The sequence below is a fragment of the Haliotis asinina genome, chromosome 11 (assembly GCF_037392515.1).
Source record: "Haliotis asinina isolate JCU_RB_2024 chromosome 11, JCU_Hal_asi_v2, whole genome shotgun sequence".
In the NCBI taxonomy this organism is placed as follows: domain Eukaryota; kingdom Metazoa; phylum Mollusca; class Gastropoda; order Lepetellida; family Haliotidae; genus Haliotis; species Haliotis asinina.
The window spans coordinates 34,837,013-34,863,337 of NC_090290.1; the positions used below are offsets into that span (position 1 = coordinate 34,837,013).

Sequence of the window (26,325 nt, forward strand, 5' to 3'; positions counted from 1 at the left end):
AAACTTTTTCACTTTAGAAACAGAAGCAAATGTACCCAAATTATCCTTTTGGTGTTTGTATCTAGCGCTGAACAAGTATGGGAAACTGTTGCACTATAGAAACAAAAGCAAATGTACCCAGATTATCTTTTTGGTATTTGTATCTAGTGCTGAACAAGTACGGGAAACTTTTGCACTTTAGAAGCAGAAGCAAATGTACCCAAATTATCCTTTTGGTGTTTGTATCTAGCGCTGAACAAGTATGGGAAACTTTTGCACTATAGAAACAAAAGCAAATGTACCCAGATTATCTTTTTGGTATTTGTATCTAGTGCTGAACAAGTATGGGAAACTTTTGCTCTTTGGAAACAAAATCAAATGTATCCAATACAGATATGCAGCTCTTCAAAGTTTACTGAGTCAAGATTACTACAGTGTCAGGAAGTGAAGAGTGTTTAACGGTGATTTCATCATAAAACTTAAAATTATTAGGTTTTGTTGAGATATTTTAAAATTGAAGTGAGTTTGTGTTGTCTATTTTCTTGCAGAAAATGTGCTGATGTTAGAGATGATGTATTAGTTTAAACTTAGAACTATTTTAGTTTAGTGCTGCTGTAAGGTTGGGGTGGAGAGGGTTTCCCTACTAGGATGATCCTATGAGTAGTGTAAACCGCTATGCACTCTCTCTCTTTCTCTCTCTCACTCACTCGGGTAGTATTGTTGCCTTGAGTAGACTATGCAGACGTTGATAAAGAGCAGTGGTGTGACAATCCTGACTCTATTCCTGGCACACCGCCATGTACCACAGTACAGAAGTGCAGCTTAAACCTGACTGTGCATAAGTTGAGGTTGTTTGCGTTTAATTTGTGCTGTTTGTTTCCAGATTCTTGCTACTTGCTGATTGTAAACGTGCGTGAGGTGTCCACGCAGTAGCCAGTGATGCCCTCTACAAGCAAGGCGGACTACTACCAAGTCCTTGGGCTTACGCGCAGTGCAACTGAAAGCGATATAAAAAAAGCGTAAGTAGTACCACCATCACTACCACCACCACCACCACCACAATCATCATCATTATCTTTAAGTATCACATTATGTTTATATGAGCTTACATGGAACAAGCTTCGGACAAGTGGACATCAAGTGTCTATATCCAGAGACCTCACATATTGAAAGGTATTTATGTAAAATGAACAAAATAAAAATCTGGTTTCCGGATCCAGACAGTAAAATTCAATAACCAGCAGTGAACAATACTCAGAATTGTGTCACACTTTCTGGACATCAACCATGCATGACGACGTACATTTTGCAATTCATAACCCAGCACACAACATCAAGTGTGGGAGGGTATCACATGATCCTAGTGTTTGCTGTGATCATTTCACAATTCATATTTCAAGAATATGTAAACCGATGTAATTCCACATCTGTGAATCAGCACAAAGCACACTCATGACAGATGAAGAAATCTTCAGATCTTACATTCAGCATCGTCAGTGAATGTCAGGCTGCCCCTGTGTGGTGATGAATATTCTGTTTTTGCTATCTTTAGCAGATCAGTCCATAATCTTCAATAACAAGGTGAACCCCTCAGGCCTGTTACATTGTAGTTCTAGGAATTAGATCTGTGGTAAATATTGAGTTTGCGTGATGAGGAAATCCATTTGATGTGATTCATCCCAAAAATAATGAAATATGGAGAATGATTTTCTTTTCAAAATGTCAGCAATGAGTTGAGCTGTGTGTACTGTTTAGGAAATTGAGAAGGGAGAAAGTATTGGTTGCTATTCATGACTAAGAGAGCGGCATGAGAACTAGGAAGGTCTTAGTGAGATTATGTTACAAAACTAAATACTTCAGTAATGGATCATTGCTCTACTCAAAGACCGAAACGTATCCTCTCCTTAGTGTATGGAGATAAAAGCATAATGCACCTCCCCCTCCTCGTGGTGAATTCCCCTGTAGACACAGCCAAAAATACACCTTCCCACATCATGGATGAAAATGTCTCTCTGGCATCGAGGGCATTGGAGCTGTTTGTACATGCGTCAAGTGGTTGAGTCATAACATCTAGTTTCAGCTTCCTGTTGTCTTCTATGGTCAGGCCTAATGGCCCTCACAAGAGTACCTTTTTCAGTTAGAATTTAGAGGGAGCAAAACCCAGCTATGTGGTTCAGCTCCATCGAGACTGTATGAAATGATCTCACATTAGCTGCATACTGATTGTCTGACGATAAGTTTATCAGAAGGAAGGTGGTTTGTTTGGCAGTGGTTACTTATAGGTATTAGTCAAATACTTTTGTTGAGTGTTTTTCAATTTCAAACACACCCACCATTAACATACTGGAGACAGTCTGTTTCAATGTCGTATCAACATCCTAGGTAAATACACCACTATAAGAGCTGGACACATCCTCTATTTGAATATGATATAGTCCTCTCCATAACTTAACATACCTCTAACCCCAACTTGACATACACTGTATCCTAGCTTGACACATCTTGTATCCCAGGGTGACACATTTTGTATCCTACCCTGACACATGCCGTATCCTAGCCTGACACACGCCGTATCCTAGCCTGACATATCTTGTATCCTAGACTGACACACCTTGTATTATAGCTTTAATCTACCCCCCTCAATGCCTTGTATCCCAGCCTGACACACCTTGTATCCTAACCTTTCCCTACCCCCTCTACGTCTTGTATCCTAGCCTGACATATCGTGTATCCCAGCCTGACACATCTCCTTTCCTTGCCTGACACATCTTGCATCCAAGCCTGACACATCTTGTATCCTAGAATGATATATCTGTTACCCTAGCTTGACACTTTACAAGTTGACAAGCAAGAAATACATACCCTCATACTACATGCCACTTACACCAGAACATCCTGTACCCCAGTACACCACTACTGCCTGTGGAATTCACTTCTCCCTTCCTACTCCTTCCTGCCCATGCACCCTATCCCCCATGCCCTCACCCTTTCTCTCCTCCCTTTAATCCCCCTCCTTCTCCTTCTCCAAACTGCCTCCAACAGGTGAGTCTGTTGGTTACCGGTAGTGCTCCTAGTGAGGACCATATGTCAGAAGTTATTAATAAGTTCCTTGTGTTACTGAGGAGGAAACCCAGCTATGGTTTACACCACCACAGACTATCCCCTTGGGAGAAGACGTTCGGTATCAGTTGGCCATTAATTGAGAGTACTTGACCTTTAATCTCTTAACTGATCCTACTGATATTTAATAAAGTTACATTAATAGGATTATTATAGGCATTGAAAGAAGTTTCTTGTGGATGATCTAATGAGTTTGACTTAAGATGTTTAAGATTCAAGAAATAATGTGCAAGTCATGATTCCTATCCCCATTAGTCTGTTATTAGACCTAAGCAGCCATAACCGTATCTACACCAGTTAACTGTTGCTCCTTAGATATTTTCTGTGAAAATCTCATCTCTGGTAACGCTGCACAATTGGTTCTTCACCCTTTGAGAAACATTGTGTACGTGGTTGGAAAATGAAGGTGAAAAAGTTAAAGTGCTAGCTCCATCTGATGTATAGAAGAGAAGTCGTAGCAAGTCTACCTATGAGTTATTTCTCCTTGTTATCCCGTTTATTCTTGTCTGATGAAGGGAGCTATTTATAGCCAAGTTCATCCATCAGATGTGCCAACATGAGAACATGAAGGGAAATTAATGATAGGATACTTTCTGCTTTAGTAGCAGGTTATTTATGTTTGTTGTGTTCTTTGTTGCTGCATTGCAGCACTTCAGCCTTTGTACCTCTAGTTTGCCACCTTGCCTTTCAAATTTTTTTCTGTCAGTTCTGTCAGTGAGTTTCTTTTCCATTGTTTTGTTTGATATTTTGTAAACAACAGTTAGGTTTTTGTGGGATTGTTTTCCCTTTCCAATTGTTATTATCATGATGTATATAGCTGATTCAGATGTACCTTGGACATCAGTGATTTGTGAGGGACAAATGGCATTGGGACATGATTTTGTCACATTACGATGGGTCTCATTGACAGTACAAGGATAAATGAGTAATTGGCTATGACTCTAGTTTGTGTCAGAATGCCTCTCTGAGATAGCACTAAAATATTAGCTTATAGTATTCCCAGAAATTATTGAGAATCATGTTGCGTCATGTAACTCATTACGTTTATTAACTTCTGGCGTTTTACTTACATAAACATGTTAAAACATCATCCTTTTACAGTCTCAGTCTTGTTTTAGTACTTTGTTAGACCTCCTCGCATGCATGCCTGAATATGCCTAGGCACACTACCCATCAAAGTTTGTAGGTAATCGTGTGACAGGGTATCCCAATATTGGACCACCTCGGCCTTCATATCTTCAATATTTCTCAGTCCCTTTTGGTTTATTCTGTCCTTCATGACTCCCCACACATTCTCAATTGGGTTTAGGTCTGGGCTGTAACTGGGCCAGTCTAAAACTTGAACATTTTCGCCCGACAACCACTATTTTGTGTAGCGCGCAGTGTGTTTTGGGTCATTATCATGCTGGAAAATCCAATCATCTTCATACAATGTTTGTGCTGTCGGAAGAAGGTGACCATTTAGAATGTCAACGTATCTGTCTTTTGTCAAGTTTCCCGTGAAAACACACAATGGCGTCACTCCGCGAGCCGATATGCCACACCACATGTGAAACTTCGGGCTATGTTTTGGTCGCTGGTAGATAGGTTTGACAGTATCTTTGGTCCAAATTTTCACACAATTAGGGAAAAGCCAAACAGAACTTTCATCCGAAAAGAAAACATTATCCCAATCTTGATTTTCATGAGCCCGACACCAGTTTAAACGTTTTTCCTTTTGTGCATCTTTCATCAACGGCGAGGGAATTCCACGTTTTTTCACCCAATTAAGTCTCTGTAATTCCTGCCTAACTGTTTCATTGCATACCTGAGGACTTCCTCTGCTAATCATTTCATTTCTGATGTTCTCAACACTTTTCAATTTGCCCCTACTCACAATCTGCCCAAGTCTTCGGCGATCCACAACACTGAATTTCCTAGGCCGACCTGCCCCTGCTTTGTGCCCTATCCCGGTTCCTGTTTGAATATTCTTCAAAGTTCTGTATACTGTAGATAGAGGAATACCATGTCTACAAGCTAACACTTTAGCATCAGCCTCACCCCTTTCAAAATCATCTAGAATGAGCTTTCTTTTCTCTCTTGTTGTAAATTCTGCCATGTCAACACAGGAAGCCATCTGCTCAGACAAGGGAGATAACTCTTGACGTAATGAGCTGCCTTCTAAGCCTTCAAGAGATGTCTCCCTTATTTAGTATGCTCACTGCATAGTGAAAGCCCTTTTTCCAATCTTAGCATCATTAGAAAAAAAACAAAGATTTTCTCAATAATTTCTGGGAACACTGTATGTATAGATTAGTACATGCAAAACACATGCAATGCACCAGCATGGCATGAAACCCTCTTTTCTTGTATGGTATGAAATAATGCCCCTATAATGTGTTAATTAGGAGATAAACATCATGTGTTGGCCAATTTCCAGGTGTTAGTGAGTATTTGAAGCACTGGAATGCATTTGGAACCGACGGCGTCAGCCGGAGGTTTCAAATGAAATATTCCCATGCTTCAAATACTCAATAACACCCGGAAATTGGCCAACACATGATGTTTATCGACATTGTAACAAAAAAGTAAACAAAGGGGGTTTTACTGTCTGCACTCATTTACATCGAGAATGAGTACAGCAGTGAAGTGTCATCAGCTGGCCGTTTCAGCTGGTTCCCATGGTAGCATCTGGAGTTGCTCATTTGTGACATCATTACGTCACAATATGATTTGGATGACATCACCACTGTTGATGACACAACAATACAATTGTTTACGTGTCAATACGCAGTGAATAGTCTTGCAGTTTCCGGGAATCTAATACCATTTGATCATGTTTTTCAACCAATCAGATTACAGAACACAGTGACTTTTGGTTTACAATAATTATTATCAGTGTTTCTTGTGTTAGTGGTACTCATGTTGTGTACAGGTCACTTTGGATTATTTTAGTGACTCATACTTTGTTACTAATCAGCATGACTATTTTAATATTGTGCTACTAGTCTGTGTGATTTGTGTTTATGGCACTTACATTGTGTTACTGAACATTCTGTATTACGTTAATGACACAGATTGTAACTAGTCAGTGTGAGTTTTGTTAATGACATCCAAGATTGTGTTACAGATCTGTGTGCCTTGTGTTTGTGACATCCCATGTTGACTTAAAGATTACTGCTTTGTGTTAATGACACCCCATATTGTGTTGCAGATACAGGAAACTAGCACTCAAATGGCATCCAGACAAGAACCCAGACAAGAAGGATGAAGCCGAGAAAAAATTCAAAGAAATCTCTGAGGCATATGAAGTTTTGTCAGATAGTAAGTAGACATGTTCAGATTCTAAGCGATAGGTGGGTACCTGGAAGGATATCAAGTGGAAAGTGGGTACTTTAAAGTACACCAAGCAGAAAATGGGTAACCATCAGTATGTAGATACCCATTGGACATATGAATGGGGCACCCAGTGAAACTTTACAAAGTGCCCCAGCCCCCAACACTCAAACACATTTTGATACTTCAGTTCTGAAAGCATCATCTGCCTGATGCCATAGTAGGCTGTGTTGTTTTAAGAGAAATGACCATGGCTGTCATTTCCGTTCAGTATCAGTAGAGCATCATCAGTAATGGTGACCTTTTTTTTTCCTTGTGAATGTATCACACCTAACTTGTTTACTTGTAATACTTTTGACTGTAAGATCATGGCCAGATAGAAATATTAGCAGCTTAATGAAATCTAAGCTATGCAGGCAATATCTTATTCTCATCTACTTTTGTAATATTTTGCATTGTTTATACATTTAAATTTCAGGCTAATGAATCATTTTGTAGGCTAGTAACATTCAGGCATAGCTAGCCCAACTGCCCTGGAAATTTTGGAAACTATTTTGCACACTGGTGTTAGCACTGACCACCACTCACTGTCGTTTTTTTTTTCAGAAAAGAAGAGGGAAGTGTATAACTTATACGGCAAGGACGGGTTGTCAAATAGTTCATACACAAATGATGACTTCAATGACTTCAGCCACGCTGGTTTCCACTTCACGTTCCGCAGCCCAGAAGAGGTCTTCAGAGACTTCTTCGGAACAGACGATCCATTTGGGAACTTCTTTGGTATGCACATTTTACGTGTTCCATGGCAATGGCCACACATATCCACTGGTATGACGTTCTGGAGCTGTTGTACGAAGCACTCTTGGTACTATGGTGGTCAAACAATAACTTACATAAACATACGAGTGTCATAGCTCCAAGGTTGTTTCATACAACAGCAAGCTGTCCTTCCTCAGGATGTGGTCCTGAAGACCCAGACGGTCTCAGTAATATGTTTCTCAAGCTGTTACCATCACTTCAAGCTGTTGGTTGTTAATCAATCCAAAGATTTATCAAGTTACTTTGAGATAGAAAATTTGAAAATATGATAATGCTCAAGATTGAATTATGTCTTTTTGTTACCTATGAGGGCAAAAATACCAGTTTTCATATTTTTCAAACTATGTCCTAGGACAGAATATCACTTTGGCATGATTACATTACGTCATGTTTCTTCTGTGATGTTGCGCTCTACATGCGGCAACGTCGGGTAGACAGCCCATGCTTAAAAGTAGATTTGAGTTTATTTTCCTCAATTTGAGGACTTTGGTAATAAACAGAATATTATATGAATGCTTATGCCATACTATGTTTCCGACACTCATGCCTAAGCATCAGTATATCTCTCACTCTTGCTTGGGATATGCAAACATGTGGAACATGGGGACTAAATATGAACGTCTGAACACATCTGGATGAGTCATTTAAAGAAGAGTTTTTTAAATTCTAAAAGTTCCAGCCTGTTGGACTCTAAGGTAGAGATGCTAATGCAAAGTTATGCTCAGTTGTAGTGAAAGTTAATGGGGTGAGGATGGGGTGGTTGGTGTAAATATTTTGTTCAGTAAGTATGAATATACTATCAGACAGAGATTGTCTCTAGTGAGGATGTTGTCAACATGCTTTCCTAACAACACCTTAGTTTCAGCTTCTAGTGCCTGTGACGATGGCCATTAGTAAGTATTGGGAGCACTGTCAGTAAAATCCGAGTGAGGTCCCCATCACCCCATGCTTCTTGATGGACTTGTGCGAAAGCACAGTTTGACAGACACAGTGGCTGCCAAATGTCATTTACTTTGGCCAAACTTTGTGTCTTCATATGTATAACATCTTGCTCTCCTCCATAGTCATGTGGGCATGGAGTTTACCCAGAAGGTTTGGGTTCAGATCCTGTCACAGGATTGGGAAAAGTTAAACTGCAGATCCAAAAAGTTACCGGCGGTTTGTGTAGATATGTTAGTATATGATCATCCCTGTGCAGGGCGTGATTTAAGAGATGCTCACCTACTTACATCAGGTGCAACTTGAGATGCAAACCTAGTTGCAGCAACCAAATTCCGGTTGCACTGCTTTTATTGCAATGTATAATGGAAGAAATATGCTACTGAATTAATTACATGTGTTATTCCAATGTTTACCCGCTCAAAAATTGACTTGCATCTGGTGCAGGTTAGACTAATAACTGGGTTGCACAGTGCAGGAAGGCACTGAATGGAGCTCTGCTATGACTTTTGTTTGTGATGCAGCCTTCCAAAAGGAGTATTGCGTGTGTGAGTGTGATTTTTTAAAAAAGAGAAAAAGCCAAGGATATGCTTTTGAGCTAAACCATAAGGTAAGTGGTACATGGACATCTCACTACCATGGTTGAGATGTGCCATGCTAGGACTCCCCCACACACAAGGTACACGAGGCACTCATGGCCGATATACCACATTTCCACTTGTCACTTGTGACAGCACCAGCAATTAGTCACCTTTCCTTCTGGTATCATTCTAATATCACCATTTACAGATTCAAAATTCACAAATCTTGGGAAAACCACTAGGCTACCCCTATCACCATCAGATTCTTTACTAATACTATGGTAAATCCTTCATGGTCCACAGAATGACTGGTGGTAGTGACTGGTTATGTGCAAAAATGAGACGTCCCATTTTATATTGTATTAAACGAGGTGGTGTTCCGATGACTTTTGCTCCTGGTATTGGGGACGAATGGAAATGTGGCATGGGCCAAAGGCCAGCTGACTGACAGAGGTGTATTTTGTTGTAGGTACAAGCAATGGAGACTTCAATGGCTCGATGTTCGAAAATTCTTTTACAGGCTTCCCAGGGGGTTCTAGTGTATTTTCTTCCTCATTCTTCGACTCTGATCCATTTGCATCGTCTGGGTAAGTACAGTTATCTCCCTTGGAATGCTGCTGTAGACAACAAGCGACAGGGAGTATCTGGCTCTTTTTGAGCTGAGACCGTGGATACTTAACACAACATGCGAAAACACTGGCGTTCACAACATTTTGTCCAATATCAGATTCCAGAATGGTCAATTTAACCTTCATGACATCTGTTTGAGATTCTACACAAAACTGTCACAGCCTGAAATAATAGGGAAGTTGTCAAAAATAAAGTATCTTGCCTTTACTGTATCCTGAAGCTATCAAGAATGTATTGTATTGAACAGTGCTTCACCATTGTAAGGTATGTTCTGGAATCTGATCAATCCCAAAAATATAAAAATCGGAAACTTCAGTGCTATGCCTTGATGAGTGAACCTGTTATACAGCCTGTTTTGTGTATCCACAGTTTGTTATCATTCCACTTTCATGACTCCGCGTCATTGGAGTTTTTTTTTAGAGGATTGCATGGTTGATGTAGTGTAACTGCTTCTGTAAAGCTATAGTGTCTTGGGCAGGGTGAGGAAGACGTAGGAGACAGTGCCTGTACTTTGCTTTAGTCTTCTCTACAGTTCAGTATTTTCTTCGTCGACTTAGAAAATGGTCCCTCCTGGGGCTCTTTCTTTTCTTTTTATCCATTGAACAATCTTGTGTACAATTCTGTGATTTTCTTGTTTGTTTCTTTATGCAATCTCTCTAAAAAGGACTCTTAGTACATCTATTTTTTTATGGTTTCTAAGAGAATTTGTGTAATTCATTAAATAAGATAATTTTCAAGAATTGTATTTTCATTGATGCAGTTATATTTCTATGTAGTCACTTATTTTCATTTTTAATGTTAATACTTTAGTTTATTTTCATTTATTTAAAAAACATGAATTTCTTCCTTTTGATTTCTTTAGGTTTGATTTAAAACTTTTACAATGTTCCTTTTGATGTTCAGCAAATTTTATCTTGTTATTCCATCACCTAGTCTTTTGGCTGTTGGATGTATTTATCGTACAGATGTAGGGTAACGCTGTAAACATCTTGCTATGTAGGAGGAATACTGTGGTGGTACTTTCTGTGTCTCCTATATCCATGGATATGATTTTTGAGTGGATCTTCCTTGTGCAGGCTTTTATATATTGTGATGCACATTGTACACTCTCGTTATCAGGAAGTGGGTCTACAGTATACATATTAAATCATTTCTAGTGCTGCACCCAATCAATAAGGTCTGATCTTACACATCTGGAGTATTCATTGGCAAAATATTATAAGAACATTATTGATAATGATTTTCAAGGATTATGGTGATTAATATATAATTAGGATTATGAGTGGAATGAGAGAAAAATATGTATTAAATGATGACACATCTTTGTGTTTAAGTCAGTATTTAATGTGTATTACCATCATCATCATTGACAGTAAATATGACAGTCATGTGTTTTATCCACCGGAAACTAATTTTACTACTCTACTTGTTACTAAGGTTCTGTGTTGTTATACTGGTCTGATTGGTGATTGGTCCAACTGCACTTCAGCTGTGCTTTGATTTGTTGGGTTTGTTTTTCTATACATATATAATGCATGGCATGGCATTTATTTAGTTGTCATGATAGTAGTACTGACACTTTTCTCTGCATGTTCCTTGTTTTTGCAATGTTGGATTACCATGTAATCTTGCAGTGTTGTACTGTCAAAGCTGAGCATCTAAGTTCATTTTGTTCGATAACATTTGAATCATTGACATGACGATCATGTGTATTATATGTGTTTTCAGTGTTATGTATTTGTATATACTGTCGTGAGTCATGTTAGTCCCGAAACCAGGGCCCTGTTTCACAAGGTTAACGTAGCACTACGGCTATCGTCGGCCTATGTTACAGTGCCCCGTTCCTCAAAGCAAATCGTAACAAGACGATGGTAACTCCCGTACTTAAACATAGACTTAAGACTGACGTAGTGGTACGATTGCTTTGAGGAATGGGGACCACTATGGGAGCTACGACAGTCTTAGTACTTTGTGAAATGAGACCCAAGGGATTTTGTTTTCACTCCATCCTTAAGCCTTGAGTAGAAAGGTTGTTAGAGTTTTGATTCCAACCCGATTTTGAAAGCTTCCTGTGTTAACTGTAGTGGTATACCAGGGGTGTATACTGAGCAAAAACTCCCAAGAGTGTCTGGTTAGATTCTTCCTACCTGAGATTCAGATACAGACATAGTCTAGTTAGACTTGCTTGTAAACATTGTAAACCTAGCTGGGCACATTTCTAAATGAAGGAAGGATAGATTGGTTCGTTCTTCGCAGCACCATTCACTGCACAAGCTTCTAATCTCGCTAAATGCTTACTGAAGACATTTGCATTCATTTCAGTCTTTCTGTCAGTGCCAGAAGCATGTTAGAGCAAAAGAATAACAAAAAGAATTCAGTGTGTGTGTGCTTAGGTTTTCAGAAATTAATTGGAATGGCTTTCCTTTAATGTTAAATTCATGTGATATAAAAAGCGTGTAATTGGGAGAAAATGGGCTCAAGGTATAATAAATACTTCTAGTGGTACAACAGTTCAATTTTCTGATGATAGTATAGTTAAAGGAAGTAAATATGGCAGCAGCCATTTGTTTTAGAACGCTTAAAATGTTTTCATATGAAAAGATGGTGTACATTGATACAGATGATAATGTTGAAGGGCTTGAGCCTTGTTAATTAAATGTGCAGTTAATGTTTGTGTGTACAATGTGTCGATGTAGAGTGAGGTGAGACTCAGTAGGTGCTCGTCTTTCCGGGCTGTCAGATTTGCATGGCTTCTCGGCCAAAACATGGCTCTCTCTGACTGGAGAGGGGGCTCTTGCACTTTATGTGGAATCAGTTCCGTAATATCCATCCCATTAAATGTCATGGGAAAAAGAAACATTAATGAAAGTTTGAAAATATTTAAATGTAATTAACATGATGAAGGTATGAATGGTATTTTCTATCATTCTAAGGTAACAGTGTTTGAAAGTGCACAGGGTTTTGATGACATTCATTCTGGTTTCATTAAACTTTCAAAATTTAATCCACAAACTCTAATGTCAAGCCCCCTGTTTGAGTCAGAGCCTAGTTTTAGATACTAAATGAACGAAGCGACCAAGCTGACTGGTTGCTGGAGGCATTAGCCTCACTCTGAGACCTCAAGACTACAACAAAGGATGTCAGGATAGAGTTATCTCTCTTGTCACCAAGCGGCCATGTTTCAGTATGTGGCGGCCACATCGTCGTCGCCGTGGTGACCAGCCCGGGGGACGGCGCCAGGACCGTATGCAGCAGCGTATGCAACCCAGCAGCTATAGCCACCCTATGAGGGGCTTCGTGCCCCGTGTGCACACTGGGTTTGGGTTCTCCTCCATCTTTGATGACCCTTTCTTCGGACTTTCGGCCTCGCCAGGGTAATTCCACATCTGTATAGATTGCAGCATGGCATCTCATGATCGCATGTTTAGTCGAACCTCCTGTTGTCTCCCTGTGTCTTTGTCATGGCGAATGATCTTCGCTTTAACTGTGTCGAACCCAGATTAGGGCACAATATGTTATTAGATTTTCATCCTCAGTGTCTGGAACTCTAAAGCAGAAGAGCTTACATTTATGTTTCTTTCGTACATTAACTGTTCACATGAACATGCATGAAGCATGTATGGATTTTCTGAATCTAAAGTTTCTTTAGGATTCATGCACTGTGATCACGGAACATTGATTGTAGCTGCAGATGGGGATGACAATCTAATAATTATATCTTATTGCTTTATTACTGAAAATATCAACTGGGTATTCCTGTGAAAACACTGGTTGTTGAAATAGAATTATTCTAACTCAGAGCTTTGGTAGATATTTCTGAAAAGTATTGTATTTGTGACTGCTGAACAGATATATTGGGGAAAGTCAAATTGAAATATGAAATGTTTATTTGGTTATTCTTCTTCAACCAACTGTCTATTGTCCTAGATGAATCAGAATCATCAAGTTCATGACCAAAGTAGTCTTTGTGTGGAAGTATGTGCCATTTGGTACCGTATTTCTTCACCTTAGATGCTCAGTACCTGTGAAGTCCTTGTCATTTATCACATTGCATATTTGAGAAGCACCGTGTATCAGCTATCTTGCATCCAATCATCCATTAGAATCATCCTTGTTGCACTCATTAAGCATTTACAAGACTTATCAACCAACTTTTCAATAAGAATCTTTGATATAGTTTTTATAAAAAAAAAGACAGTTTACTGATGATGGCAGAATTTGCACGTTGCTGTGTAACAGAATGAGATGTTTTAGGTATTTTTTTTTGGGGGGGGGGAGTATTCAGTCACAGAATGATTATCTGTGAAATGTTGTGAGGCCTCACATTACAGTGTGTCTATCAAAATTATTATTTAATCATTACAGCTCTGTTAAGTGTTCATAAAAGGTTGTCACAAATGTTTCGACAGTCTTAAATGTAGATTACAATGTTCTGCTTTTCACTTCGCATAGAGCCTGTGCAGGCAGCCTTTCACTGACATCCTTCCATCATTTAATGGAATATTGTGACTTGTAAAGTTATGAACAAAACATTGTCTGGAATCAGAATGTCAAACAGTGAAATATCCCCCACCCCACCCAAAGGGAGCAAACTCCATGACTCTGAGCTTCTTTGCTGTATTGCCCATACATTTACTTTAACTGCTGTCAAACTAGTAAATGCACAGGGAATTTGCACTTGGATAAGTTTTATGAGAAGAGCCACAATCTCATTATGATGACATTGTTTGGAATCAAAATGGTGACAGTGTAATTCCCCAAAAGGAAGGTAACTCAAAGGTATGTTTTACTCCATTGTGATACATGTACACAGAGATATTATTCCAGGCTTACACGAGGTCAGATCAAGCGATCCTGAAGGAATTGACAGCATAATAAACAATACAGACATCATCCAACATTTTCTACAATAGACTGTTTTTGTTGCCTAACAAACAAAAATCCCAAATCAGTAACTGTTGCTTCAGATCATCTGCTTCAAACTGCATCCTTTCCCAGGCCTACCGAGGAAATGCTGGTATCCAATAACTGTGGATAGAAACAAAATTGTCAATTATGTTATCCTCATTCTGTGTTTGGTGACTCCATGGATCATTTCCTTGTGAGGCCTGATCCTGCTGCTGTAACTAACTGTCTATGTGATTGGTAAATGTTGAATACATGAAGTATGCCCAGCTTGTGAAATCCTTCAGTTCAAAGACGATGTTGCCAGATGAGTTCCAAAGTGCAACATTTGTTCAAATTACCAGCTATCTCCCTTTGGTGATGACACCATTGCCTGTACTAAAACGCATTTCCTGAAGAGAATGTTAGTGCACCTGATAGTTACTGACTGTTATTTTGTTTCATTTTGATTGAGTTGATTTTGTTTTGTTCACTAACATGATTCTTTGATTTCTTTTGTGTTTGTGTACCGGTAGATAGTTACTGTTATATTTATTGTTTTGTTTGTTTTGAAGTCATTCTGTTTCCTGGTTTGTTTGTAGTTAGAGACCATAGCACAGCTCCTGTACAGTTTGACCAATCCTAAGAGAACAGCTTCATACTGTTATCAACCTACATATCATCTGTAACTTCAGTTAATTCAATACAAAAGGATTTTGTAAGGGTCTTCATAGCTACAATGGGTTGTTATCCAAGGAACTGTTCTGGGTCACCTCCTTACTCTTATTTGAATAATACTATTGTTGAAATCCATGCCACCAAGCTCTGATCACACCATCACCCTGTAGATTTTCAGTATTAAAGACCAGTAATTCAGTATGTCAGGGTATGAGACTCCCCAAAATTTCAGCTGGACCACAGGACTAATTAGATGTAAAACTTACGAGCCCTGACCAAAACTTGCCCACAAAAAATACTAATTTATTTATTTAATTTTTTTTTACAAGTGAATTAATAATGATTTGTTATTCTGAAATATGATGAATATCCTTATATACATGTTTAAATTTTAACACAACCATTGGACAGGTAGATTTGAGAAACTGGCAGTATAGCCCGTTGGTCCTGGGCGGTCAGGCAGGCAGGTATTTCGAACGTTGAGTATGTGCGGTTTAAATAGTGAGATTAATATCTGGCTTACTACAGCCTACGACAGTTGTATGTACCTATTCACCCTAACAAGCACCTCAGCTGCATTGAAATTACATACATGTGGATACTGAATAATTAAAACAGTAATTAATCTAAAAATGAGTTTTAGATGTTTGAGCTGACCCAGTGTAAATACTGATGAAAAGTTAAAAGGCAGTTCTTCACGCTATTTCTACACTGCTGTAGATCCTGGAGAAATATCTAGAATATACACAGGTATTTTGCAAGCTTAGCACAGACAGGTAACTTGCAGAGTTTACTTAAGATTTTTCTAGAGACGTATTAGGGCAGATGCTAAATGTTTGTTATTTGTTATAAAGACTTTGACAAAATCTTTTGCGTAGTTGCCCTTATTGATTTTTAGTAATAGTGCTTTACAGTTGTCATAACTGCATATTTCTTTGGAATAGACTTATGAAGTTGCATTCTGTGAACATCTTACCAGACTTAAAGCAGTTATATACGTTTTGTATGTTCACAAAGTCATAGTCTTGTCAAGTTTCATTTGATCATTTAAGCAGAGTTATTTAATATCAAAATATTTAACCCTAAGAAATCAAACTCCAAGGTTTTTGTTAAAGGCTCTTAATACCAGCAGACTTTTAACTGCAGCCTTTTCAGTATGACCCAAAACAAACTTTTATCTTTGTACGGCTTGAAGATATTCATAGCCGTACTTAAATGTCACTGTGACAATAACAGCCATCTATACTAAACCCTAAAAGTACTATTGACCCATCTTTGCTTTTCCACATAGATTTACAACTGTCATAGAATTTGCACTTTACTCACTGTGCTAAATTCACGCTGGTAATGTGGTCCCTGCCTAGTAAAAATTCATTTGGACTACTATATAAGTAAACCTACAAATGTTACTTTTGGACCAGTGAAGTACAGACAGAATCACTAATTTTGTCCACTCACTGTTCCTATGGTCTAGTGGGAAATTTTGAAAGGTTTCTTTCCCTGTTTACATGCCTGTTAAATGTCATGTTGTATATTGTGTTATTCTTTTCATAACACACTTAAACATGATAATTGTAGAACGCTTGTATACATGTTATAACAATGGATATAAACTTTTCTTCAAAGGGATAATGACAGTGTGGTATATGTATTGATACACTGTGTGATGTATTGATACTATGACATTGTTCAATATATAAGTGTTTGTATTGCAGGTTCTCTCAGTTCTCTAGTACGAGTTTCAGCGGCCCCACCACGGGAGCCGGACACTTTCGCTCTACTTCCACCTCTACCAAATATATCAATGGCAAGAAAATTGTCACGAAGAAGTAAGTGCTGATGTCATTTAATTTTAGATTGTTTGTTTCAAAGTTGCATTGTATATCTATCCATATACAGTGTGTCTCTAGAGACCTGAATGTCTGTTTCCATCCCTGACCAGGTCTTCAAAGCATTGTCTGTATTTTGGCAGTACTTCCATCTTAAATAACATTCACTCTTGTGAATATGTTTTTGCCTATCACTGCCCCATTTTCACTTTCTCAGATTTAATTCAGTCAATTCACTAGAAAAAAAAAAGGTTCCCAGAACACAGCACAGAAGGCCTACAACGCCCTATACTTGTCTCCACCAAAGGTTAGAGGGTTGTCAGATTTGTGTGCATGTTACAGTTGTGGTTCACCCAGACCAGGCTAGCTATTCTCGAAACGTTCGTAGCTCTACGAACTTCTTAAGCCCATTCTTAACACATTGGCTACGGTCAAAACTAAGAATTCTTAGGGCTACGAACGTTTCGAGAATAATGACCCAGGGCTTCCTTCCTCAAAGCGATCGTAGTGTTAAGATAATCGGAACTCCCATACTTTGGCACAGACTTATGACTGTCATAGAGCTGCAATTGTTTTGAGGAATGGGGCTCTGATTATTATGGTCAACATCTTACCATTGTTACAGGGTTTAAAATATGCATGTAATTGTAGTAATCATCTAACCTTACAGCACAATGGGCTAGACAAATCCATGACCTTACAGAACCCTTGTATTTCATGTGAGGACCTTGAAATGAAAAAGTTGGGTCCTGTGGACCTTAATTTTGATGGGCAAGGTGAAAGCTTGTAAAACTGCTGACTGTCCTGAAATAACGAATGCCATCATCTGTGTATTTGCTATTCCAGAGTTGTTGAGAATGGACAGGAGACTGTGATGGTAGAGGAAGATGGAGTCCTCAAGTCCCGCGTGGTGAACGGCGTACAACAGCTGGAATATGGGGGTGGCAGCAGCGGCCGCGCCCACAACAGCATCAAGGCATGAAACACCCTCACTCACTCACACGGAGACAAATAGGAACACAATGATGAATAAACCAGTATTCATGGTGCAAGGGATCTCTGTCACACGTGAACAGTCATCTGCACAGGACTGTAAATGATTTGGGGAAATTTATTTGTTTTTATGTGAACTTTTGCACCTTTGAAGGTAGTGTGAGCTGTCTGTAAATTGGTATCTTACAATATAAAGAATCACAGTTTGGTTTGATTTTCATCAGATCATGCACAGACAGTTGTTCCACTTCTAAGTATGTATTTGTAAGATGAAGGGTTAATGTCTACTGATGGGAGTAACTGTGACAAATCTTGCCATGTCCTGTCTGTGTGATGGTCTGTTAACCCTCTGTCTTTTAACAGCACAAGGGAATGTTCTCCCTATACATTTCAATTGGCTCTTCTTTGACTTCATGTGATAGCTGTCATTAAAACAGACATTATTTATTTTTCATGTTCTGATTTTCTTTATTATTCAGATATCTGCACCTGAATTTCTAGTATTATTGTCAAATCTAAGGACAAAATATCTTGTTTCTGTATTTCATTAGAAATTGTTGTGTTGGAACACTGTTTTTGGGGGGAGGGGTGGGAGTTATTATTTTTTTTTGCAACCAAAGATGATTTTCATTTAATGTTAAACAGATTTGTCATTTCAATATTATTCTTGTTGTAATAAAAGCAAGCATACTGCTGGCTTTCCACCATTTACATTTCATACTGAATGAGTGGTGTGTTGATGGATTCCTCATCAGGGCCAGATTGGTCTGAAAGAGGAACTGTGCTTGCAAGTGTTATACACAGGATCGGAGTTGCTTTGTTGTCTTCAGTTTCCTCATCCCAGACAGCCATTTTGAAACGAAGGGATTACAGTTCCCTTTAATATTATGTCAAGAAATAAATATGTTTAATAACTAGAGTTTGTCTTTGTGAAATATGGAATGGAAAACTACAGATAGGTTTCATGAACCTAAATATGAAGATATGACCTTGATCTTCCAGGTCAAGGTTAACTCAGGGTCAAGGTCGGCTACAGAGATTCCCTGTTGTATAGATATTGTTAATAGACAGATAACTTGTATATTGATGTTAAGATTGATGGTGGTTGTGATGTAACAAAACAGGGGAATCGAGACACCTGAAGACTGCTGAGAAGTTAAGTAATATTTTGAGAAGAATTTTTATTGGTGATTAGGAGATTCCACTCTTAAATATTGTACTTGAAAGATAATCTGTAGCAAATTGGAGTTGTCTACTAGACACTGACATTCTCAGCAGTCTGAAGGGTATTGGAATTATAGCCTTGTTATAACAGTTTATGTCATAACAGCAGGATGGTTGCTTCTAACAGTGTCATCAAATATATATATGTTCTATTTTATTCCTTACTAAACTTGTCATAGCTTTGACATTTAGGTGGACCAGTCGCTGTCATATTGAGAGCAAATTTCTTACGACAAACGACCTCAGAAAATAAGTTCTTGTTCAGCTTGCATGGAAAGGGAGGTAACCCCCTTCAAGCAGGCATTTTTCTGGCGTTGTTTGTCCGAGTCTGTGATTACTATACTGAGTGGTTAAGTCCTGCAGTGTTGATATAATCTGCTCTCGTCTTGTTGAAGCCCTTCTCACCATTGTAAATAGTCCACAGGATGTTTCGATACAGTGTTTTCCAACATGTGTTGCGTTTCAGAAACACCAGAGCTTCATGTGATACAGTTGACAAAAAAAGTTTCTAAAGTCTACTGAACAGATTCCAGATCAGCTTGAGTATCTGGCTGCCTGCATCTAGATGTTGCAATGTGTATTGTCAAACCTGTATCGATACATCCCAGCTATCCTGCCTTCATAGACTGGTCATGCTGACAAGATTTATCTCCCTTGAAATGGAGGTGTATAAATCTCTAATGCAAGATGGAAGAGTTAAACTTGCTATATCATATGGCCTCTCTGTACAGTATTCTTATCATTGTTTTATATATACATCGCTGACTCCTCTGATGCTACTCTTTATATTGTAAGCATTTTAGTTTTGGTTGAAAACAAAGGTGATTTCTTTTCTGTTTTTTCTTTTAGCAAGACTGACAAACTGACTATGTTTGGCAGTTGAACAGCAATGGTAGACTTAGACAAACACGGGATCAGTTTGTAGGGGATCCTGTAGTGCTGTAGATGGTAACAGGTATTTTGTTGTATCATTAGTGTCAGGAGCCTTGTCTATGCAGTTGCCCTTATCCTGTGTTTCCCTAGCATCTTTCAACCATGATCTGGTCCTCTTCTCAGCAAGGGCTTCTGCAGTGTACAGTCATTATGCTTGATAAGTGTAGTCCGTAATGTGCCTGTGTTTTATATTGTAGGTGTGGGTATCATGCTACAGACTCACAATTCATATAGCCACCTTTGTCCAGACCACACGTACAGACAGCCTTTGTTACTAAAGCTTCAGTTTAACCCTCTGCCAGAAGTTGAGATTTTAGGTAGTGTACTGTCTTCCTTCTGCTATAGTAAAGCAGGTTTTGCTCATCAGCATCTGTTTTCTCTATCATGATCCTGCTGTGTTGCTGTTCATCACACTGATGTCATATGCAATCCTTATCCCTGGAACAGCACTGCTTTTTTTCCCGAGGTATTTTGAGACAAATTGTACGCTGTGATCAAGCTCCACCAATCATCACTACCATTAGTCATGACATTTAAGGGGTTAATGCTTGGATGATACTGGAAAAGGACATACTGGGTTTTGTTGAGTAGACAAAGATAGGTGGTTAGCCCAGTGGTGATGGGTTAACTCCTATTGATGACTAAAGTTCAGATCCCTACAAACGAAGTGTGTGTGAGTGCGTGTGTGTCCATTGAATTGCCACTTATCTGTTCATCCTTTAAGATAAAGCAGAAATAGTTTAGTTAAAAGTCTGATTTATGACTGATTGATCCTTGTGCTGATTGACGCTGTACATGTGTTTTCAATAAATAAACAAAAATCCCCACTGGTCCATCCTGCTTTATCTTTTGGTACAGATATCTTGAAATAAACCATAAGTAGTCACCAAACGTATTAACAAGTTGAATGGTAGGAACTGTCAGATTTCTCATCCTTAAACCAGACATATATACAGGGTGGTTGATTTGGTCAGGGAGGTGTCATCTGTTAACAGGTCCGTGCACTCTTGTTGAAGTCAGTCAGGTCCTGATACCTGTTGGTGATGAACCACACGTGGAGCTATCCAGGCTTGAACACAACTATATGCTTTCTGTGTGTAACTGACAGTGATTATGACAAGTGTAGCTTTGTCTGTACAATTTATGAGGTATGTCAAAGTAAAGTATACATTTCAAGGAAATAAAGATTTCTTTGTCACATTTCATGTCTGTAGTGATTTCACAAATTACTTGTTCAGATTTTACACACGAGATCAGCGGTGTTGGATGCAACAACTGATCTTAGACACTGCAAGAGGACATCCTGAAGAATTATTCTGTGTTCGGTTGCATTATCTTTTCGTGGAAGGAAATCTCAGGAATACCTCATTATCAGAGGTCTATTGAGGAAAGTCGAATGATTTTACCATAAAACGCCAACAGTTTTTCTTGGCATGGAGATGAAGTCACTTCCTTAGCAGATGTGTTTTACGTTGTGTACGTCATGTAATCGGATCTGGGCCTGACAATTCAGTGATTCGTGAACTCGTGTTGCAGGGATTGAAAAGATTGTATATGGTAAATGGTAAATGGTAAATTTAAGGTGCAACTATTGTTCTCGGGTACACTTCAAAATGCTGCTTGAGAGCTAGTACCAGCAAGCTTCTAGAGCCGGGTACATTCGTCACATGGTCTCTTGGTGAGACGTCATAGATTCATTTTATGTGTTTTGATGAGTGATGTTCCTACACGTGAGAAGGTCTGAAACATGCGTAAGATCAAGACATCCAATGAATTTCATCAATTCTTTTCTTTTTCATAGGTTCCAGAAACATTTTCACAGCTTCCACTATGACCTGTACGCGTTTCGTAAGCCTCAAAAGTTTGCTTACATTCATAACATTTTCTTCCAACCCGAGAATTACTGTTGTCTCATGGGTACGAGTCTGATTTGAAAAGAGCATTGACTCGTCTGTAATTACTGCATAGTCAAATAACTCTCTCAGTCTTGTATATGCATGCACACTTAAGTGAGTATGGTTTTACGCCGCTTTTAGCAATATTCCATCAACATCATGGCGGGGGACACCAGAAATGGGCTTCTCACAGGCACTTCATGCACCACCGCAAGGTTTACTGATATTGTCCAATATGTAGTGAAACTTCTGCGGTGAACTATTTTGATAACGTTCATACAATAAGCATGTTGCTTGACATGGAATTGCGTCGGCTACATCTATTCAATCTGTGCTCGATGGTAATAAGAAATTAAATATAATCTGACCAGTTATATAGCGCTGAACTCAGCGCCATAATACTATAAGCACATACAAGGTGATGAACATCGCCTTCTTTCACCGTATTCAGTTCGTGTATGTCCACACATCACCTTATTGAAATAAACGGGAGTACCTTTGAATAAGCGGAATGTTGTCGCAATGAACATTCCTAGGTATTCCTGGAAATTCAAACTCCATTTTTAAAACTGCATTCCGAATGCATTCAACCTATTTGGGTCAATTCATGTAGCATGCACGAATGTTTTGAACATCTCCAAAACTCTCCAGGTACATTCGAAGTGGAAAAATATCGAACTTTATTTGAAGTGAGTGAGTGAGTGAGTTTAGTTTTACACTGCATTCAGCAATATTCCAGGTATATAGCGGCGGCCTGTAAATAATCGAGTCTGGACCAGACAATCCAGTGATAAACAGCATGAGCATCGATCAGGGCAATTGGGATCCGATGACGTGTCAACCAAGTCAGCGAGCATAGTCTCTTTTTATGGCAAGCATGGGTTGCTGAAGGCCTATTCTAACCCGGAGATTCACGGGTCTTATTTCAAGTGCATTCTATCTGAATTCCAAGTATTCTTACTGCATTCTAAGTATTCATAGTCCATTCTAACTGCATTCTAAGTGTTCTTACTCCATTCTAACTGCATTCTGAGCATTCTTACTTAATTCTAAGTATTCTGAACGTATTCAAGGGACAATCACGGAAAAGGCAAGCAACATCATACCCGAATGCGTCTCGAATGAGTCGGAATGTGTCTCGATTGCTGGTGGACTGGTCTTCGAATGTATCAGGGTATTTCGCGTGCAGTTGGAATACACCTCGAATGTACCTCGAATCAGAGACCATATAATAGATCTATTATATGGTCTCTGCTCGAATACACCTCGAATAGAGTCAGGAAGTCCCGAATGCTCTTAAATGAGCCGTGACGCCATCAAAACACCACTGAATCGCAAAAAACGAAAAAAGAACAAAATATGGCCAGCTGTCGCTGAAACGTCAGACAAGTCAAAACATTGGTTAGAGAACAGTCTCCTTTCCTGTTTACTTGGTTCCGTCCTACTGCGCAACTTAGTGCGATAACTAGTCCAGAATTTTTAAACTATTTCAGTTAACTGGATGCATAAATATTAATCAGTATGATTTGATAAGTCTATGCACTTGAATATTGCAACACTAAGCTCCTACTAATCCTAGTAAACACGTCGTACGGCATGCTCTGTCGTAAAGCGAGCTCTTGCAAACGGAAACCTGGAAATTGTGGAAATCTCAAAACGAGGCTCTGCCGCTTGAATAGTTTGGCTTTCTCTGACGGAACTGATATTACACGTACCTCCTTGTGCGTTACAGAACTACCCTGAATAAGCGCAAAAACACATAACAGTTTTAACCAGTGAGCCAGATGCATTGTGACTCATTTTACGACCTCATCCAACATGGGCAGTCTGCGATTCCATAGTTAAGGTATGTTCCCTGAACCTCGACATAAAGTATAGAAAGACGGTGATATTAAAGTTTATAATTACTATTCATTTATAAATATCATTTCCTTATGAAACAAGGAATTGGAATTCAGTTTAACTAGAATTGTTTGAGGTGTCAATTTACACTTTCACAAGAGAAAATTCGGATCGGCTGAAAAGTAGGTCAGTGTCCGAATAGGTTCATGAGACTTATGTTTCTGTATGAGCACTAATATAATTCAAACAAAGCTTGAAAAAAAAGTTTTTATATTGACATTCTCTCCTGAATGTGGTTCGCATTTTGGAAACAACAAATCTGGCTTATTCTCTTTGATTGCTGTCAATCCGAAATAGGTGTGAAGGAGCCTGAAGATAAAGAAATAAGTTCTGTATTACATTTGTTAGAAAAGAAAAACAAGATTTATGGTTGTCAACTTCCGTATTGTGAATATCTATGTCATGACGTGTCAGAGCGTCTGCTTGCTCCTTCGTCACCCGATGCAACGTCGCTTTATTCACAGTAAAGAAGATGACATCCTTTAAATCTTGCATTTCTTCTTTTGCACACCACTTCTAAATGTCCTTCAAACATTTCATACATTTATGTAATGACATTCTCTTTCCGTTTTATCCACCATTTCAGTATTTACAGTAGTCTGTCATGCAGACCCTGAAACAAACACATCCAAGAAAGCCCAAGTATGTCTAGAATATGTGGCAAGTCTAGATTTTCACTGTTTCTGAAAATAAAGTTCTCAGGGTTCCTTTTCACTGTATTTCATGGTGTATTATTATGAACTTTTCTTTTCTGTAAAATATGTTCATTTCAGAGACCATTTATTAGTCAACATTTACCATCGATGTGCATTTTCTAAGCTCCGGGTCTTGGTCTAAAAATCCTGAACTGACTGAGTAGACAATTATATTTTAGGGTGGCTTTCGTTGTTCAAACTATCAGTCACTGGATTGTGGGGTCTAGATTCAATTATATAAACAGAGAGCTGGCTGTGTTCTCATGGTCGAAATATAACCCTTCCTGAGTACAAGGTCCATTGAATAGAACATCTCTTGCTAAATCAAATGTCTTGAGACCTCCCGTGTAATATACATTCAAACATAGTGACGAAATTAGTACTGACAAATATTGCTATACCAGTTCCAAATATTGCTGGTAAGTCGGGCTAGTTATGCCTGAAAGTTACAGAGCACAAAATATTTCACCAGTCCATTTTTTTAATGATGAAACTAAGCAAAAGATTGATAAAAGTAAAATACTACAAGTTATCAGGGCAAACGTTTGCCTGATTTAAAGATGTTTTATTATTTTACAGGTCGGAGAGAATGTTATTTAAAAAAGAAACAAAAAAACCCAAAAACAAACGATCCCATGAAAACTCACTAGCCGGTCGGTCACTGTGGTCCGAGTGGATTTACAAAAGCCCCGGGTTATCGGGCTAGTGGCAATTTCGCACACACTACTAACAATAGAAGACGATGCTTGCAAGCCCCTACTGAATAGTAGTCTGGTGAGTTAGGAGTTACAGAGTTACCCCCCATGAATCGCATCGTTATATGCGCTATTGTAATTATGTTCAGACAATGAGTGAGTGAGTGAGTTTAGTTTTACGCCGCACTCGGCAATATTCCAGATATATGGCGGCGGTCTGTAAATAATCGAGTCTGGACCAGACAATCCAGCGATCAACAACATGAGCATCGATCTGAGCAACTGGGAACCTATGACATGTGCCAACCAAGTCAACGAGACTGACCACCCGATCCAGTTAGTCGCCTCTTAGCATAGCCGCTATGTTTAGACAACTGGAAGATATGCAATATGGGCACCACGTAATAGGTTATCAACATACACGAGTTTTCAGTGTAAAGGATAGGTGCTGTCAGTGAAGCGCATAACAGTGAGTGAGTGAGTTTAGTTTTACGCCGCACTCAGCAATATTCCAGCTATATGGCGGCGGTCTGTAAATAATCGAGTCTGGACCAGACAATCCAGTGATCAGCAACATGAGCATCGATCAGGGCAATTGGGAACCGATGACACTCTTGTCTCTGGTTAGCAATAGTGCACTTGAGCGCTTGTTACCACTTTCAACAACCTTTGAAAGGATGATATTGTGTTATATACAGTGCTGCAAGTTTTCTCACCTACTGGCATAAGCCTTTCCTGCCTCTATCAACACCCCTTTACTTACTTTCCTGAATATTTATTGACATTTCGCTTTTAGTTTACCCCTCGATAGGGGTACCACAAATCTGTAAAACCCTGAATAGGGTCATTACTACATATTGGCATGTCGTCCGTTATCCATCTAACCACGTACGGTGTTATCCACCAACCAAATATTCTTAAAAGTTACTGCAGTTTAGTTAATCTACTTTGCATATAATAGTAATTGGCACAGTTAAAAATAAAAATGTAAATCTATTCATTTTACTTATTTATTCAAATAAGTATAAATACAAGAATATTTGTGATGTAAAATATATGTGTTTGTTGATTATGATAATGCATTTTTGCCAATTAAATTCAGAAAAAGAGGGACAAGAAATATTGTCTGAAGCGTTTCTAAAATATACCATCGACTAAACTGTTCAATGCTGTAGGCGTAGATACATGGGTTGATTTCCAATATAAGTGTCTAG

General features: G+C 38.8%; 1 protein-coding gene across 10 annotated transcripts in view; it reads left to right on the plus strand.

Annotated features, from left to right (window-relative positions):
- Nucleotides 1-21,122, plus strand: part of LOC137256625 (dnaJ homolog subfamily B member 6-like) — a 59,387-nt gene extending 38,265 nt beyond the window's left edge. For 3 of the 10 annotated variants that reach the window (XM_067794510.1, XM_067794511.1, XM_067794513.1), the window contains exons 2-8: nucleotides 863-998; nucleotides 6,293-6,402; nucleotides 7,021-7,194; nucleotides 9,223-9,340; nucleotides 12,569-12,757; nucleotides 16,661-16,774; nucleotides 17,621-21,122. In XM_067794510.1, coding sequence (XP_067650611.1) covers nucleotides 919-998; nucleotides 6,293-6,402; nucleotides 7,021-7,194; nucleotides 9,223-9,340; nucleotides 12,569-12,757; nucleotides 16,661-16,774; nucleotides 17,621-17,756 — 921 coding nt within the window. In that variant the 5' untranslated portion in view covers nucleotides 863-918 and the 3' untranslated portion in view covers nucleotides 17,757-21,122. The remainder of the gene's footprint in view (nucleotides 1-862; nucleotides 999-6,292; nucleotides 6,403-7,020; nucleotides 7,195-9,222; nucleotides 9,341-12,568; nucleotides 12,758-16,660; nucleotides 16,775-17,620) is intronic. The other 7 variants (XM_067794516.1, XM_067794517.1, XM_067794518.1 and 4 more) reach the window with 3 other exon arrangements.
- Nucleotides 21,123-26,325: the final 5,203 nt, after the last annotated feature.